This window comes from Typopeltis vanoorti, chromosome 12, assembly GCF_054136105.1.
Source record: "Typopeltis vanoorti isolate ZY-2024b chromosome 12, IOZ_Tvanoo_1.0, whole genome shotgun sequence".
Lineage (NCBI taxonomy): Eukaryota > Metazoa > Arthropoda > Arachnida > Uropygi > Thelyphonidae > Typopeltis > Typopeltis vanoorti.
In genome coordinates, this window is record NC_143560.1 from 98530525 (window position 1) to 98546199 (window position 15675).

At 34.6% G+C, this 15675-nt stretch overlaps 1 protein-coding gene across 1 annotated transcript in view; it reads right to left on the reverse strand.

The window, feature by feature from the left end:
- Positions 1 to 3466: 3466 nt before the first annotated feature.
- The window catches only part of LOC150101048 (uncharacterized), a 42688-nt gene continuing 30479 nt past the window's right edge, over positions 3467 to 15675 (reverse strand). The window contains exon 2 of the mRNA XM_090401584.1: positions 3467 to 7316. Coding sequence (XP_090257710.1) covers positions 4076 to 7126 — 3051 coding nt within the window. The 5' untranslated portion in view covers positions 7127 to 7316 and the 3' untranslated portion in view covers positions 3467 to 4075. The remainder of the gene's footprint in view (positions 7317 to 15675) is intronic.

Sequence of the window (15675 nt, forward strand, 5' to 3'; positions counted from 1 at the left end):
AAACAAACTGATGACATGAGGGTTGGCTTTAACAATCGGCCGCGAATTTGAAGCTGGTTACCCAGATGCAAGTACAACCATCGCCTTAAATGATAGGTTAATTAAATATCAGGTTAGAATTATATTCAGAAAAATTTATTTTTAATGTGTTTTCTTTACCCTGTTAAAAAGGCCTTTTTTATAAATACGATTCAATGCACTGAGAAAAATCAGATATCTGTGCGCATATTCAGATTTCTTTGCGAGAGGGAATAGTGACAACTCTAAATTATTTTATAGTTCACATTAACAAATACTAAAAATCTGATTACAAGAGCTATAAATCTCTTGTAATCAGATCTGAAAATTAATGTTTTAGAAACTAAAAAATTATAGTCCACTTATTTTGTATAATGTTTTTTCATATCAAAATTTTCAATTTCATAATTAGGTTAAATGATAATTACCGTAATTTGTTAAATCGTGTGCTAACAGCAGGTCTTTTGGACCCCCCTAGGTTATTCAGATACCTCCATTTATCAGTTGCTAAAGTGATAAAAATTAGCTGATAAAAGCTAATTTTTCTCAGTTTGTAATGCCGAACTGATCGTATTAAGTGGAACCTACTGTATATAAGATGTAAACATTTGACAGAAGCTTCTATTTGAGGAAATAATAAACTGCATGTCAAAATGATTAAGATGAAATAGAAAACTAATGAACTAAAAAAGAAAAAGCACTCACCTGAACTATAAATGGCCACGCGAATACAATGCATTCTGAGATACCCCTTATCAACTTTGCAAATGAAACTCCGTAGATGCATTGTGCGCGAAATGTGGAGGTGTTGACATTTTCAATATCGGAATGAAGACTGCACTCCTCCACAAAATAAAATGGTTATATAAAAATGGCAAAACGGAAATATGTTTTAAAACTTATGAATTCTAATTCAGCGTAACTGAAATAATTTACCAATATTATTTTCAGTAAAATTCCTTGTTACCTGTACGAGTAGAAAATATACTTCAGGTCTCGGGGGTGGGCCACCTCCCTCCACTCCGCCCAGATATTTTTATCTGTAATTAAAAAAAAAAAAAAAATTATGCCAATCCACCCACTATAGGTTATAAACCTCTAACATACTTCAGTGCCGTGAGTAAACTACAGTGAAAATCCATCAATGCCATGTTCTTAGAATATCGGAGTATGATGCAGGGCGGGAAAACCCTTGCTGCAGAGGCTGCAAACCATGAGGCTGGATGCTAACAAACTCAGTTGAAAAAGTACTAAGAAACTATTTACTTCCCTCTTTGTAAAAAATAATACGCTCCACTCTCTTCATGGCATTACCAGCCTCGGCTAAAAAAAACAGGAAATATGAAACGCCTTTAAAATTCCGATATTTTCAAAAATTCTGTTTTTCTAAGCAGAACCCCATGTTCTTTTTTCTAAATTATTAAATTAAATTACTAAATGTAATTACTAAATTAAAAGAGGTACAAAATTGACAACAGTATTATGTTGCTAATTTTTTGCGTTACCGGCCTGGTTTACGGGATGAAAAACCTTGTCACATCTATATGAAACCAGCTAACTCACCTTCTGTTAAAAAGCAGATATAAAGATTCATCACGTCTCAGACGGGTTTCCAAAACACTGCTTGAAAGTCGAATGCGTCTTTTGTTTTTATTCCGGCGCTAACTTTTTTTTTTTCTTTTCCTTCTATTCTATTGAATTTGTTACAAAGATTTTATTACCATATATGAAAATGTTTCATCGAAAATGCAGTTTTTAAGTTTAATCATGATAACCAGACATTTTGTGAAAATGGAGGAATGTTTGACGTAAATTATCGACAGCTAAAATCACAAACGTGAAGAATTTTCAGCAAATCAGTGCATGCTATGCAGTTTATTTCTAAGCGGGACAAGTTAATAAACAGATTGTACCAATAAAGTTATAAGGAAATTATTTAGTGATTCAGAATTAGTACTACTTTTTTTTTCTTTTAAAAATCTAATAATCATAAACCAATCCAAGGGCTGCAAATCTCATCTCTGCTTTACATATCTTTATTCTTTACTACGGTTTAACAAAGAAACAATTAACACCTTCTGTGACTGACCTTAAAATGTTGATCTCTAAACATTTTGAACTCTTTTTAAAAAATTATATCAGTATCAAATACCTCTCATAACTGCTGTATATCCAAATAAGATCAAATTCCACTGTGACATAAACACATCACGATTATAATTTAATAATTTCATCGAAATCTAAAAAAACACAATTTCTCTTCAGTTCTCCGAGAACTTTTATTCTAAACAGCTATTAACTAAACAAAATTCACAATCACTCAGCTGTAAAATATATGGAATGATAATATACAAAAATCTTAAACAAAATTCATTATTACTCTTTATATAAATTAATAAATGAAAATTAATTGTACTTCTGTTTTAACTTCGCCATTGAACATGTAACCAATTACTGTTACTGTTAAACTACGAATATCGTAAAACTGCATGCTCATTTCGTCTCTTAAGCTATGAAAAAATACTGCTTTAATTTCCCTTCCCTTCTCTGAAAATTAAGATTTTCAAACTTTCGATGAAAATGAGTTCTCATAAACTTCCTCAAATTCACGATAGTGAGTTTGAGCATTATGAGTTCATAAAACTTACATTATTTCACTCTCTCTATATAGGAGACAGACATCCAACCATAATTGGTGATAACACATGAGTAAATTATAGGTTAACTCATGTAATTTACTTAAAAATTACACGGTAATACTTTCGCTAAATATCTATGCGTTTCATCGGTAACGTTGTCCATTCTGATAATGTTACACATCGCTTAATACTAGAAAACAAGACACATAGTAACTAGGTAGTGACGTTTACTTTTCACTGGTGTAAAGTGATTAAAGCAGTACAGTGAACAGCGTAGACATTGTAAGAAACTGAATTACAGTTTATTAAAAACACACGTCAGTTAAATCCATATTGCTTACATTATATGTATATATTGTCATGCTTAGGGAAGAATCTTAACTCGCATTTTTCATTTAATCTATGGTTATTATCTCCCCAGAATTAAATTACAAATAAAATTTCCAATAATTGCATGCGTAATGTACGTAATGAACTTACCGTATGGCTTACTGTCACGAAGTTACATAAAGGAGGCAGCACTGTCTGTCATATCTAAAAACCTCTTAAAAATTATTTATTCCTAGCGGAAATGACATAAAGTATTATTTATGCTTTATCGGTTGAAATACAACAGATCAGGATTGTGTAATAATTAAATATCAAAACAAATAAGTCGACAAAACCCCAACTATATTTATTGTATATGTATTATTCTACATCTGCAGTTTTGATTTTTTTTTAATCACAACGAAAAAAAAATTAAATTTGCTAATAAATTAAAAATCATTAAAATTATTACAAGTATAAACTAGTTGTTTATCTCAGAATATCAAAAAAATAATATATCAAGCAACTGCAATGCAACATTACAAATTAAAATATAATCCACTCTTCCAGCAATGTAAAACTAGATGGCACTTTGTAATAAGCTTTACAGAAGATTATATCAAATGTTGGCACAAGAATTCTAAACAATATTGCAATAATTATAACATACTGCTTTATATTCTTATAAAGGAAGTTCATAAAATACTAATAATCTGTACACTTGATGAACAGTAATCTCCAACGGAGGCGACTATTATTCTTTATTGCAGATAAATTCAAGCAAAAAAAATAATAAAATAAAAAATCTTCAGAATTATGTTAATCACAATTACGACTTAGAAAAGCGTAAACAGTTGCATTTTATACAGAATAAAAAAGAAAAATGGTTGTCCGATTACGCATTCATATTTAACAAATTACAGCACAATGTTCACCCTTGCCACGGTTATATTCGATGTACTTTGATTAAAAATAACATATTGGTCGAATATACAGTACCTGTTAAGTCATTATTTTGCGATATATTTCAGTTTTACAAACTTTTGCATTTTTTACAAGAAATGTTTTTATTTTTATTTTTTTTAATATTTTTCATAAGAAGAAAGTTTTTAAGGCTCTCTGGATGGCTTTCCTTTAATTCTCCATTTTAGCCATGAAAATTTCGTGTCTTTTGGCATAGAATGCCTTCGTCGGATATCATTCTTTTTACTGTCGTGACCTGACTTGGATTTTTTCTTGCCATCAGATGCTAATGGTATAATTTCTTCTTCAACAGTCTTTTGCCTATTACTGCGACTGGCGCCGTTTTTGATATATTTTGTTGGTCTGGAGGACAGCATAGACTGACTACGAGAAACACTTGCTCCGGAGAGACGCTCATCGTCATCCTCAGCTCGACGCTGCTGATGACTTACCCCAGGAATAAACATAACCAGAGTTCTTCTTCGCCGTGTCGAATCGCTATCCGAACTGGAAACACCAGAAGCAGCCGAAGACGCCACTTGACCTTTATGATCTCCTCTTGGGCTTAAACGTCCACGGTATCCGTTGGCCAATCCACTAGCATTACTCTTACTACGTTTTATTGCTTCCCTCTGACGGGCTTGATAAGCAGCGGCTAATCCTCCGCGAACGTACATAGGGTCACTTTGAACAGAAGAGAGATTTGTGTTGTCTTCCTCATAATGCAGAACTTTGCGTTGACTTCTCTTCTTGGAATCGCGACCTATATCGTCCACTTCCTCGCCATTCACCATGATTTTGACACCAGTCGTGTTTGGCACGTTCTTCTTTTTTTTCCATCTGTCTTGCATGTGACGTTTATCTAACGTATAAGCTTTAGGAGAGGGTGGAACATCACGCTTAGTTTTGTCCAACCGACCAAGGCTAGAATATTTGTCATTTCCAACTTGGCTTCCTGCAGGATATGAAACTTCGCTTTGCGCCATTTCTCGACGATAATCCTCATCAGCTTCACGGAACCACAAACCACCACTTGTTACAACCCCTCCTTCAGTACCTGCTTCCTGTCGAGGCACATTCTCATAGGATATTTCCCGTTTTTTAAAGTCAACTTCGCGAACTACAGAACTCGGAGCTGTTTCTTCACTTCGATAGAGATCGCCAGCTTCAATTGAAATATCAGAAGCACAATCTTCTTCTGGTCTCACTTCTATGGGCTCTTGATGTTTATTATTCCTTTTTTCTTTCTGTAGAGCTATCAAATCTGCATCGATATCATACCAGTCGTCATCGTCTTCATAGGTACTAACATGTTTCCGGTTTTTCACTGGATCGGAGGTATTATTGTCCGACCGATTTGGCTTCAGTTTGAAACCAAAGAGACGTTTTGAACTTTTTACCTTCTTTTCTCCTTTGACGTCATGCTGCATTTCACTTCCGTCTTCACTTTGCATTGCATATGGAGATATGTGATCGACAGACAAATAATGGGAGGAGTTCTCTTTATTCTTCTTTTTTTTCGATTTGTCTACTTGGCTATAAATAGCACCATTTCTTGGAGTACTTCTTTCGAGACTGGATGCACGAGCAGAATATTCGTATGAAACATTCCTTGCTTTAGGTAACTCGTTACTGGGATGTAACACTGGAGCATCACTAAACGCTGAAACATAACCGTTTTTGGATTTAATGACTCGATATTTCCCATCGTTTGAATCTTCAAGATTGTGGAATTCTCTAAGGTCCGGAACTTTGGAACACTGGACACCTTTGTCTTTCTTGGTTGTTTTTCTGTTTCTTTCTTCTCTTCCTCTGTCACTGGAAGTTGCTCTGGAATGCAAGTCATCTGTGGAAACACCCTTTTCCCGCGACTGTACATGGCGATAGGAGTTGTATTCGCCCTCATAATTGTTAACATCTCTTAAGTCATTCTGGGACTTCGCTTTTCTACGGGGAGGTGGTTTTGGCGACGGCTCTTCGTAAAAAATGGTTCGTGTTTCATTTCGCCATACTTGATGCTTTTCTCCTACAGCTTTTAAAAACTCACCTTCATCAGTCTTTTCATTCATCGTTTGGAAATCGGTGGTATCGAGAATTAACTGATCACCGCTATGCCACTTTTCCATGTTCACATTTGGTGGCAATGGGGATCCTCGACGCACAAGGTCATCATCAGACGACATCCTTACTAGAGAGGAGTTTCTATGGGAACTGTCGATTGGCTCATCATATTCCCATTGCTTACGCTCAAATAAGGGCGAAGAGCTTCGTTTGTCCCTTTTTTTACTCTTTAACTGATGGGCATTGGCATAGAAATTCCTTTCCCTACTATGAGATTTCTGGAAATGTTTATCGTCAGATGTGAAGTGAGTAGAAGGGGAGCTTCTGGAATGAGTATCGCTTATGAGCGGACTATCAACGACAGTCTTCTTGTGATATTTCTTAGCTGCTTCGCTTCTTTTTTCAGCATCAGTCTTATTTTTTTCATTTTTCTTTTTCTGAGACAAGCCGAACATAACCCTCACTCCATTGACAATAGGATTTCGTTTAGGTTTTGATGAAACCCCGTCATATTTCGTTTCCACTGTAGCGTGACGGTAATAGTCAGTTGAAGGTTCTGTAATGTGTTTTTGCGTCATCACTTGCACACTGGGAGAAATACGTCCCAAGTCTTCCTCGTCTTCACTATCCTCTGGAGGAAGATGAATAACAGCTTCTTCGTTAAATTTCTCGACGATTGTTTTCACATGATTTTTGCGCACATCTGGAGGATCGGGAGGCATCTGACTTGGATGAAGAGGAGTACTCGAGTTGCGAAAACCTGTGTTGTGATATAAAACAGGAGAAGAATTGAAATTTTGTTTGTGGTTTGGAGTTTGAGTCGCTGATTCTGAAGTGCTTAAGACGGAGTCTTCGTAAGCAAACCTGTCAACGTCTGGCTCCTCGTTGTAGCGATTCTTATACACCTTAAACCAGAATCGTTTCTCAGGACTCAGATCATCGTTTGCAGTGACATCTGCTTCTGAAGTATCCTTTTTCCTGCGTGGATATTTCTTCACCCTGACAGCCTTGTTGAAACTCACTTTCTTGGCTGAATTACGAGAGTCAGTACTACATGCAGAGGCATCCGAGCGATCGGAGCGCGTTGAGTCATGCCGTGTGACTTTCACACCTGAACCGAAAAGACTGACTGGCATCTTCGTCCCGCGTCGTTTAACGCGTGGGACATGCGCAGACTTTCTGCGCAGAGAGGTATTGAGGGTGTCTAGTCAGCTGACATGAAATCCAAGTGCTCCTGTATGCCAAGCAAAACTTTCAGGAAGTAATTGGATGTGATATCTACTTCAAGGCACGTGGGTGATGGAGTTAGAAGTAGGTGACAAAGTCCTAACAAAGAAACAAAACAGTATTATTAGAACCAAAAGAAATCATTCTGTATGCACATATTAACTGAATACATGTTACTACTTCAACATAATCCAACATTCGGAGTAAGCATATTCTGCATGTGTCAAGGAACACTATTAATCCTTATCGGATAGGAACAGATCTCAGCAACCAAACATTGAATGTATAATTTCCATTAAGGTAAATTTATTTCGCAATTAAAGCTGGTGCAAACTGTAGGCGCTTAAATTTCTATTTTAATTGACAAATCACGACAACTTTTTTATTTACCATTTAGTTCTTGACTTAAATTATTTCATCGAAGTAGTCTGAAGTGTAAAAATGTCATTTAATAGTCAATAAATCGAACATTTGACACAGATGGCGTTCCGTGATGTAGGCGGGCTTACACGTGGAGTTCCACCGCCTTTCCCAGTATACCTACATCAACCAAATGCTATCTCCCCACGCATCGTCTGTCCATGACCCAGCCCACATATCGACTAAAATCCTTGCTTGTTATGATTTCTTCTGAAGAAAATAGTTGCGAAACACGATGGAAGAGGATTGAAAACCTGAATTGCTGCTTTTCAAGAAAAGACGGGGAAAAAGAATGATATAAAGCCTGGTGGAAGAACAAATTTTTGAAAAAGAAATTCGACAAATCTCGTCTAGTCACAATAACAATCTAATTAGAATTGGAAAATACGTGGGTTAGAAAGAACGCCTTGCAGCACACTTTGCATTATAAGTTACAGTTACTTTTCTACTGTCTGCTTCCAAATAAACTGCTTAACGGAACTCTCGAATTTGCAAACAGTTAACTAAGTTGCGAACAGTTCGCAACTTATTTAACTAATGCATAGATCTCAAATCAACCAGAACAACATACATGCAGACTACAATTAGTAAATAATAAAAAAGAAATGCTGAAAGAAGTGAACTCATTCAGATGTGTTATTATGTCAGCAAAGCAAAACATTACTTCGTTTTGCTTTGATAAGCAGGCTCTCATCTGTAAAACAGGCCGGAAAAATCAATAGTTACATAAATCAATAGTTGATCTGTTTACTATAATTATTTGTTCTTTTTATAGAGCAAATAATTATATATAATACACAGAGCATGTCATCTACCTTTAGTGTCATAATTAATTATTGGGCAGATGAAGAGAATCATCCAACATTCATGAAGCATTCATCTCGATCCCACTGAGATAAGTCCCAATGACTTTGATCTCCTCGCTAATTACTGTCCTTATAGTTCTTTATTTCTACCAAATTGGCCGAAATTTTTTAGGCAACGTAAACAAGCAACGTAACATAGAAGTAAATTATCAAAATTTCTCCTCAGTTCAAGAAAACAGAGGATAAGTTACGGTTCATTGCACAAACCTTCAAAAATTTATACTTACAGAGATACAAGATCCCTGAATGTGCTGATGACCTCTTTTTAAGCTTACCAAGAGTTCTCTCTAAATTGGACTTGGAGGTCATCATTCCATATTGTGACGCCTTTTTTCATGCCAGATTTCCTTTTATGTATTTTCGATTTCGGGTCGCTCACGCTATTTGCTTCCTTTCCCATCAATCTTTACAAAGTTTATTATGAAAAATTCCATTGATATTTTGTTAGACTAATACTTAAACTGCATTGAAAATAGAGGTTTGGATACCGCATGAAGATAAGAGATACTAAGGTGCACTCTGACATGAATAAATTACTTTTAATAATTTTTATGCAAGTTAGGGGATGTATATGGTCCGCGATGAGTTTAGGAAAAGATCACAAGTGCTCGAGCCGAAAAGGTTAGACTACCGCTGGTGTAGAATATACTCATAAAAAGAATCACGAGTCACGTGTATTATATCTATCAACTATGTGAATTTTCTTGCTAGCTTGGAAGGAAAGACGGAATTTTGCAAGGAGAAGAATAAGAAGGAAAAAAAGAACTGTCATTTGAGTATAAGATTAACTTATTCAGCTGAAGACCCTTATAAAGTTTTCTCGCGTCTTAGACAGTGTTCCAACCCATGTCTTTCTAACTAAAGGTGTATCTTCACTAAGGACTAAATAATGTATAGGTGTTGCTAATTGTAGTTTACGACTGTGAGAATATCCTACGCTTTAACACATGGTGCAATTCTAAAATTACAGTACCAAAACTTAAATTGCATCGCAGACGGAGACATTTATTGAATACTGCATGACGTTATATGATAGAATCCTTCAAAAACTCCTTAGGAACATGTGCATCTGGAAAACAGTGAAACATCCATCCCAATGAAGGCATTTCTGGATGTCATGAGCATGCAAAAAGTTTCCAGATAGCAAGTGATGAGGCTGAAAAATTGATATTAATAAATTGCAGATTGCAATCAGTTGTATGCAATAAATATTGCAATCACTTTATAGAGTGCACGCAATAAAAATAAAAACAATAGGAAAGAGAAAATAGGGCGTCCTCTTGAAAGATTCAACGATGTCTTCTAAGGCCGGAACAGGCCACGCTAGGCCTCAATCCTTCATACGCATGATGATGATGATGATGATGATGACGCAATAAAATTGCGTCATCATCTTCAATTATTTACACGGTTCCCCCTCCTTCAATTATTTACACGGTTTCATAGTAAAGATGCAAGTTCTAACTCATATGTCCTACATTCGAAAAAAAAAGAGAACCTAGGAAGGATATAATAATATGTAGATTAGCTAGAAAAAGTGAATGATAATTATGGTTATTTGGATATTTAAGGCTGAAGCAACCCGGGCTACGAGGCCAGTATACTATGTCTGTTAACTGGCATGTTCCTATGGCCCATTTGTCTCTTTTGCGGGATGGTAAACTCGAGTTTCTGGAAGGAAAAAAATCCTTCCACCTCTATATGAGATCGGCTAACTCACCTTCAGTTGAAAAGCCAAGATAATGATGGGAAGAATGTTGGAATGGAAATGAAAGATTTCCTAAAGAACATTTCTATTCCATGGAATAGAAATGTTCTTTAGGAAATCTTTTAGGAAAACTAAAAAGGGTAGTCACCCAACCCTTTTAATGCATTTAAATGAAATTATCAAATTTCATTTAAATGCATTAAGGCAATATTCACCGGTTCTAAAATTAGTGGTGAAGGTACTAATACTGCTCCCAATTGTAGTCAGAACTTCCAAATTAAGCACAGGAAAAACTGATGTGAGTGATTTGTTATTATTTAGTCTTTTTAACAACATAATATTACTATAAATTTACACAAATTATTATTAAAATAGTTTATAATATAACTATTTATTTAATTATCAACATTTATATAAAATATAATATAATACTCTAAAGTAGCTATAAAAATATAAATTTAAAACTAGTCAGAATTAAATGAAATGATACTTTATATATTATATTAAAACCTTTTAAAACTATTTGCTGTTTCGAAATATTTGAATATGGCACTATAAGCTATGTCTGTATTGCTTATGCGTAAATACAACACTGCAGATAACACGCATGAATCAAAGATGATAGGCGTGTCACTTTTTAATTCAAGAAGAGTAAAATTTAAAGGCAGACTACAACTCTATTTTGTTTGAAGATTTTCGTTTTATTAAAACTTTGAAATCATTCAACTCGCACTTCATTAATATCAAAGTGGTTTCTTTTCGTTGAGGCAATAGTTATCAAAATTCCAACCTTTTGAAGATTAAAAGGCAAGCAAACATTTCTACTATGATAAATATGAAATCCTTATTGAATTCATAAATTCATAGCAAATCTGAGATAAAAAAGGAGAGAAAAATAAGTACATTCGTACATAATAGCGGAATGAAAAATTTATTTAAAAAATGTGAAAAACACATCGCTTAAAACAAAATAAGATTTTAGAAATAAACACAAGAAATATATGATAAGGAATAACATATGTCATTTTAAAAAATAGATGTTATTTATTATTTTTTTCTTCTATCAACAACAACATTGCATTTGACATTATATGTCAAATGCAATGTTGTTGTATTTGCTGTTTCACATTTCCTGTGAAATAGCAAATGTTTCACATTTCACAAACAGGAAATGTGAAAAGTGGAAGAAAAATCAGCACTGACGCATACAACTGATTTACAACGAAAGGATGTGCTCTTGTTGGACAGTGAAATAATCCCTCAACAGGGTTACTATTTGTGTGGTATTTTTTCTTGACTATTATGTATATAACTATTACACTTTTTTTATAATGTTAGTCAAGTAGCTTTTATTTTATCGTCCTACATGTTTCGCCAATTTTTCTATCGGCATCTTCAGGGAATACAAATTAGTAAGCTATATGAAGGTAACAGACTAGGTTATAACTGATGGTTCTAATTCATACAAAAATTAGTATTGTGCGAGACAATGCGCGTGTCTCGGGAACGTGATTTATTCGTTATGGCTCATGATGTAATTGTCATGAAAGTTCATTTCTTTGATGTTTAATGATCTGATTAAAGCTTTCCAAATTTCTGGTAAGGTTAGACCTTGGTTCTTGTTTAGATTTTCAGTTTTACGGGCGACTGTAGCTGCTTCCTTGAAGGTTCTTTCATGACAATTACATCATCCATAACGAATAAATCACGTTCCAGAGACACGCGCATTGTCTCGCACAATACTAATTTTTGTATGAATTAGAACCATCAGTTATAACCTAGTCTGTTACCTTCATATAGCTTACTAATTTGTATTCCCTGAAGATGCCGATAGAAAAATTGGCGAAACATGTAGGACGATAAAATAAAAGCTACTTGACTAACATTATAAAAAAAGTGTAATAGAGTTACTATTTGTTTCTATCAGAAGGCAAAAATTGTTGATATAATAAAAACGTGACAGATTTACATTTCTCGCTCTTTCTCTCTCTCTCTCTCTCTAGAATTTTATTCTATGATAGTTCTTATACCAACTATGCTGCCTCATAACGAATCAAGTCTCATCCCATTATAGATTATTATATATGTCTTTTTTCCTTCTAAATTATAGCAGAATGAAACCAGTTTGGTATGACTCAGTGTAGTTAATACAGACTTAAAAATTAGAACTCAGCGAAACATAACGCCTTTGTAAAACGAATCTTATAAAGCATTCTGCATATAAAAGTGTGAGACAAAGTACTGACACAACATGAAGTTGACGGCAATTTAGAAGCGGATACTTGTGGAATTATTTCAGTGGACTTTTTTCAATTAGAAGTATTTTTTTATGTTATGATGCTGCTTGAATTTTCGGAAGAAAATCACATTCTCAACAGCAAAAAATGGCACGCAAAATTACCGCTTTCTCAGCCTTCAGTTCACATTTTTACAAATGGGACTTTTTTTTAAAATAGATATCACTTATTGTTTTAGATGAAGCATGTAAAGCAGTCGAGGAACAACTGGTAAAAATATTGAATAATAAGACCCGTCGACATATCCGAAGCATTTGACTCTCCTCCCCCTTTACAACCCTGATCCCTCCAGTTTGATCCCACTGCTGAAGTTTTTCTCAGGGTACCTTTAAGTAACGTTAAGAAATGACACTATTTCCAGTGGGGTCAAATCAACTAAACTGCGATCCGGAAGTATCCTCTCACAACCTCCTTTTATTTTTGTTCGGTTTGACTGAAACTTTCGGGAGCATAAAAAACTTAAAAAACATTCCAAATTTGGTCGAAACGAGTTGAATGATTTAGCGGTGTATAAGAAATCCCGCCTCCCCCGCCTTCATTTTAGTCCAGTTAGGTTGGATTTCCCAGAAGACCTTAAGCAACATCAGAAACAACTAGATTCCATATTTGGTCGAAACCCACTGAAGGACTCACCCTGTAGAGGATGACTGCGGAGGAGGAGAAGAAAGATAATGTTTTTGACATTTTATCGCTATTTTGTAACGATATTACGTAGAATTAATGTTTCTAATCATACAGAATGTGTAATCTCTTGAAATGAAATAAAATTGCATGAAATTGAAATGAAATAAGAGAAGCACCTCGAATTTCGATCTCTCCCCACAGTCAATGACTCTTGATAATTTCAGCGATCACGTTGGAAATAGGTATAATAAAACAAAATTATCTCTTTCCCCACCCCTTTTTCATGTCAGACGTGCACACAGAACAGCCATTAAAGATTAAAAAAAAAAAAGAGAAACAAAACTATTTATAATCTAGGAGGATAAAAGGAAAAATCTTTCGCACCATTTCCGTACTGGATAAGGAAAGCAAACAGTGTGACATCCTCGTTCCCACAGGTTGCCATCCATATAACATATAGTCAGGGTCATGAGAGACGAGCGAGGGATCCACCCGACATAGCTGTTGTGCTATTTACATTCGTCTCACGAACATCCTCGAAGCTTTTGTTCTGACTGCAGTGAAAGGTCTACAGTAACGTTAAGTTCAAAATTATGTGTCCTTTGCATATATAAACTCACATTAGCACATAAATGGCAACAGAGGGAAATGAAATCTCTATTACAGAGAACTTTTGATCTTTATTGTTTGTTGTCGATAATGTGATCTCGTCCCGATTACTGCATGTGAAGATTTTTCCTTTAAGGATAATTTACTGTTAATTCCCTTTATTCTTATCCTTTTCATTCCAATTTCCATCAATCTCGCAAAGAAATTGGAATTTGGACGTATGTTATTTGCAATTATTTGAATAAAGTCTCATCTCATTATCAGTTATTATATATGTCTTTTTTTTTCCTTCTAAATTATAGCAGAATGAAACCAGATTGGTATGACTCAATGTTATTTGCAGTTATTTGAATAAATTATAAATAAATGTACACTGAAGTTTTGAGGAAGCATCAGAATTGTCTTTTACTAGGCAGACGACAATCGATATTTTAAGTTATACAAATAATGCAATTTAAATATTGGGAGAATTCGCAAACAAGTTACGTGATAACTAACGAAAACGGATATGAATGTAATTAGAAAAACATTTTTCTACTTTCCAAAGTTATCATATTTTCTAATAATTCATTCTGAGTGTAGAGTTTCTGCCGACAAGTGTCCCATTTTAGATGTTTTTAATATTCATGCATGTAGGAGTAACCGGCATTAATTCTAATTTCAATATTTTTATTCTATTATTACTTTATGAAATGATCTACATTAGCAACTGATACCTACTGGTATGTGATAATAATAATAATTGGCTTTTCTGCATGTAAATATTAAATGCGACATATAGAATTTATTGAATGCAAAGCCATGTTTTCATCTTATACGAATCAATTTCAAACCACATGTTGGTTTGCCACCAGTAAAAGTCCAGTAATAGAAAGAAAAAGGAGAAAAATGGTGCAACATAAATAAAAGAAAACATCAATGGCAAATCTCGATATTCTTACTTTTTCTAATTATTGGTACCTCCCACACAATGCGAGGAAGGATTAGTTGTGGCCCTCAAAATAGTTTTGTACGTATGAACCTTGAACGATATTTCCTACAGGCACGACAATCATTCCCTGTTTTGTGTTTAGTCCAACTGATCCACAGTTCCGGTTTATGCACGTTAATATCCGAGTACACCACAAAGGTTGCTCTGGATGCATTTGCAGTAAGTGGGATTTCGGATGGCAAATGTTGAATTTGAGCAAGGACATGTGAAGTTAACATTTATCTTTTCCATTGAAAGTATTAGCATCCGTAATTATCATACAATTCATTGGAAGTTATATAAACTGGGAAACGTTGAGATGCTAAGTTGAAGGTTGTAGCACCTGCCCCCACCCCCAATTCCCTTTTGCCAACTCATCCGCTAAAAATTCAGTCGCAAAACATGGCTTAATAAAATGAGCATAGAACATCACGTAGCAATATTTCACGAATACTATTACGTATATGGATGAAGTGTCACAAACTATTATAGATTTTCATGTTGAATCAAATCGACTAATTGGTAGCCTGTCAATAAAGGAGAAGAAGACTATCTGTAACTTTTGAAAGCGAAGTTATTAATAGAAGTCAAAATTGAATTCACAATCACCTCGTTTTAACTTCACTGTCTTTGCGTTTTGCTCCATAAATTCAGCAATAAAAATATTTGACTTTTTTTTTCCCTAAAACATACTTTCGAATTACCTTACCCTTAGCTCCCCGCAGCACTAATGTATTATAGGTTTATATACCACCTTTCTTGAATGGGATTTGAATACAAATAAAGAAATAAATAAAATTATCCAGAGTGATTCGCTTCCCATATTACTAGCTAATTTTTCTTGCTACTTTTTTTGGAACACTCAAGAAAGGAGATCTGTTCTAGAATATTTTATACGAATTTTACATTTGTCTCAGGCGGAAAATAGGTCAGAAATCGGCTTTGTCGTAGATCAGAAATAGTT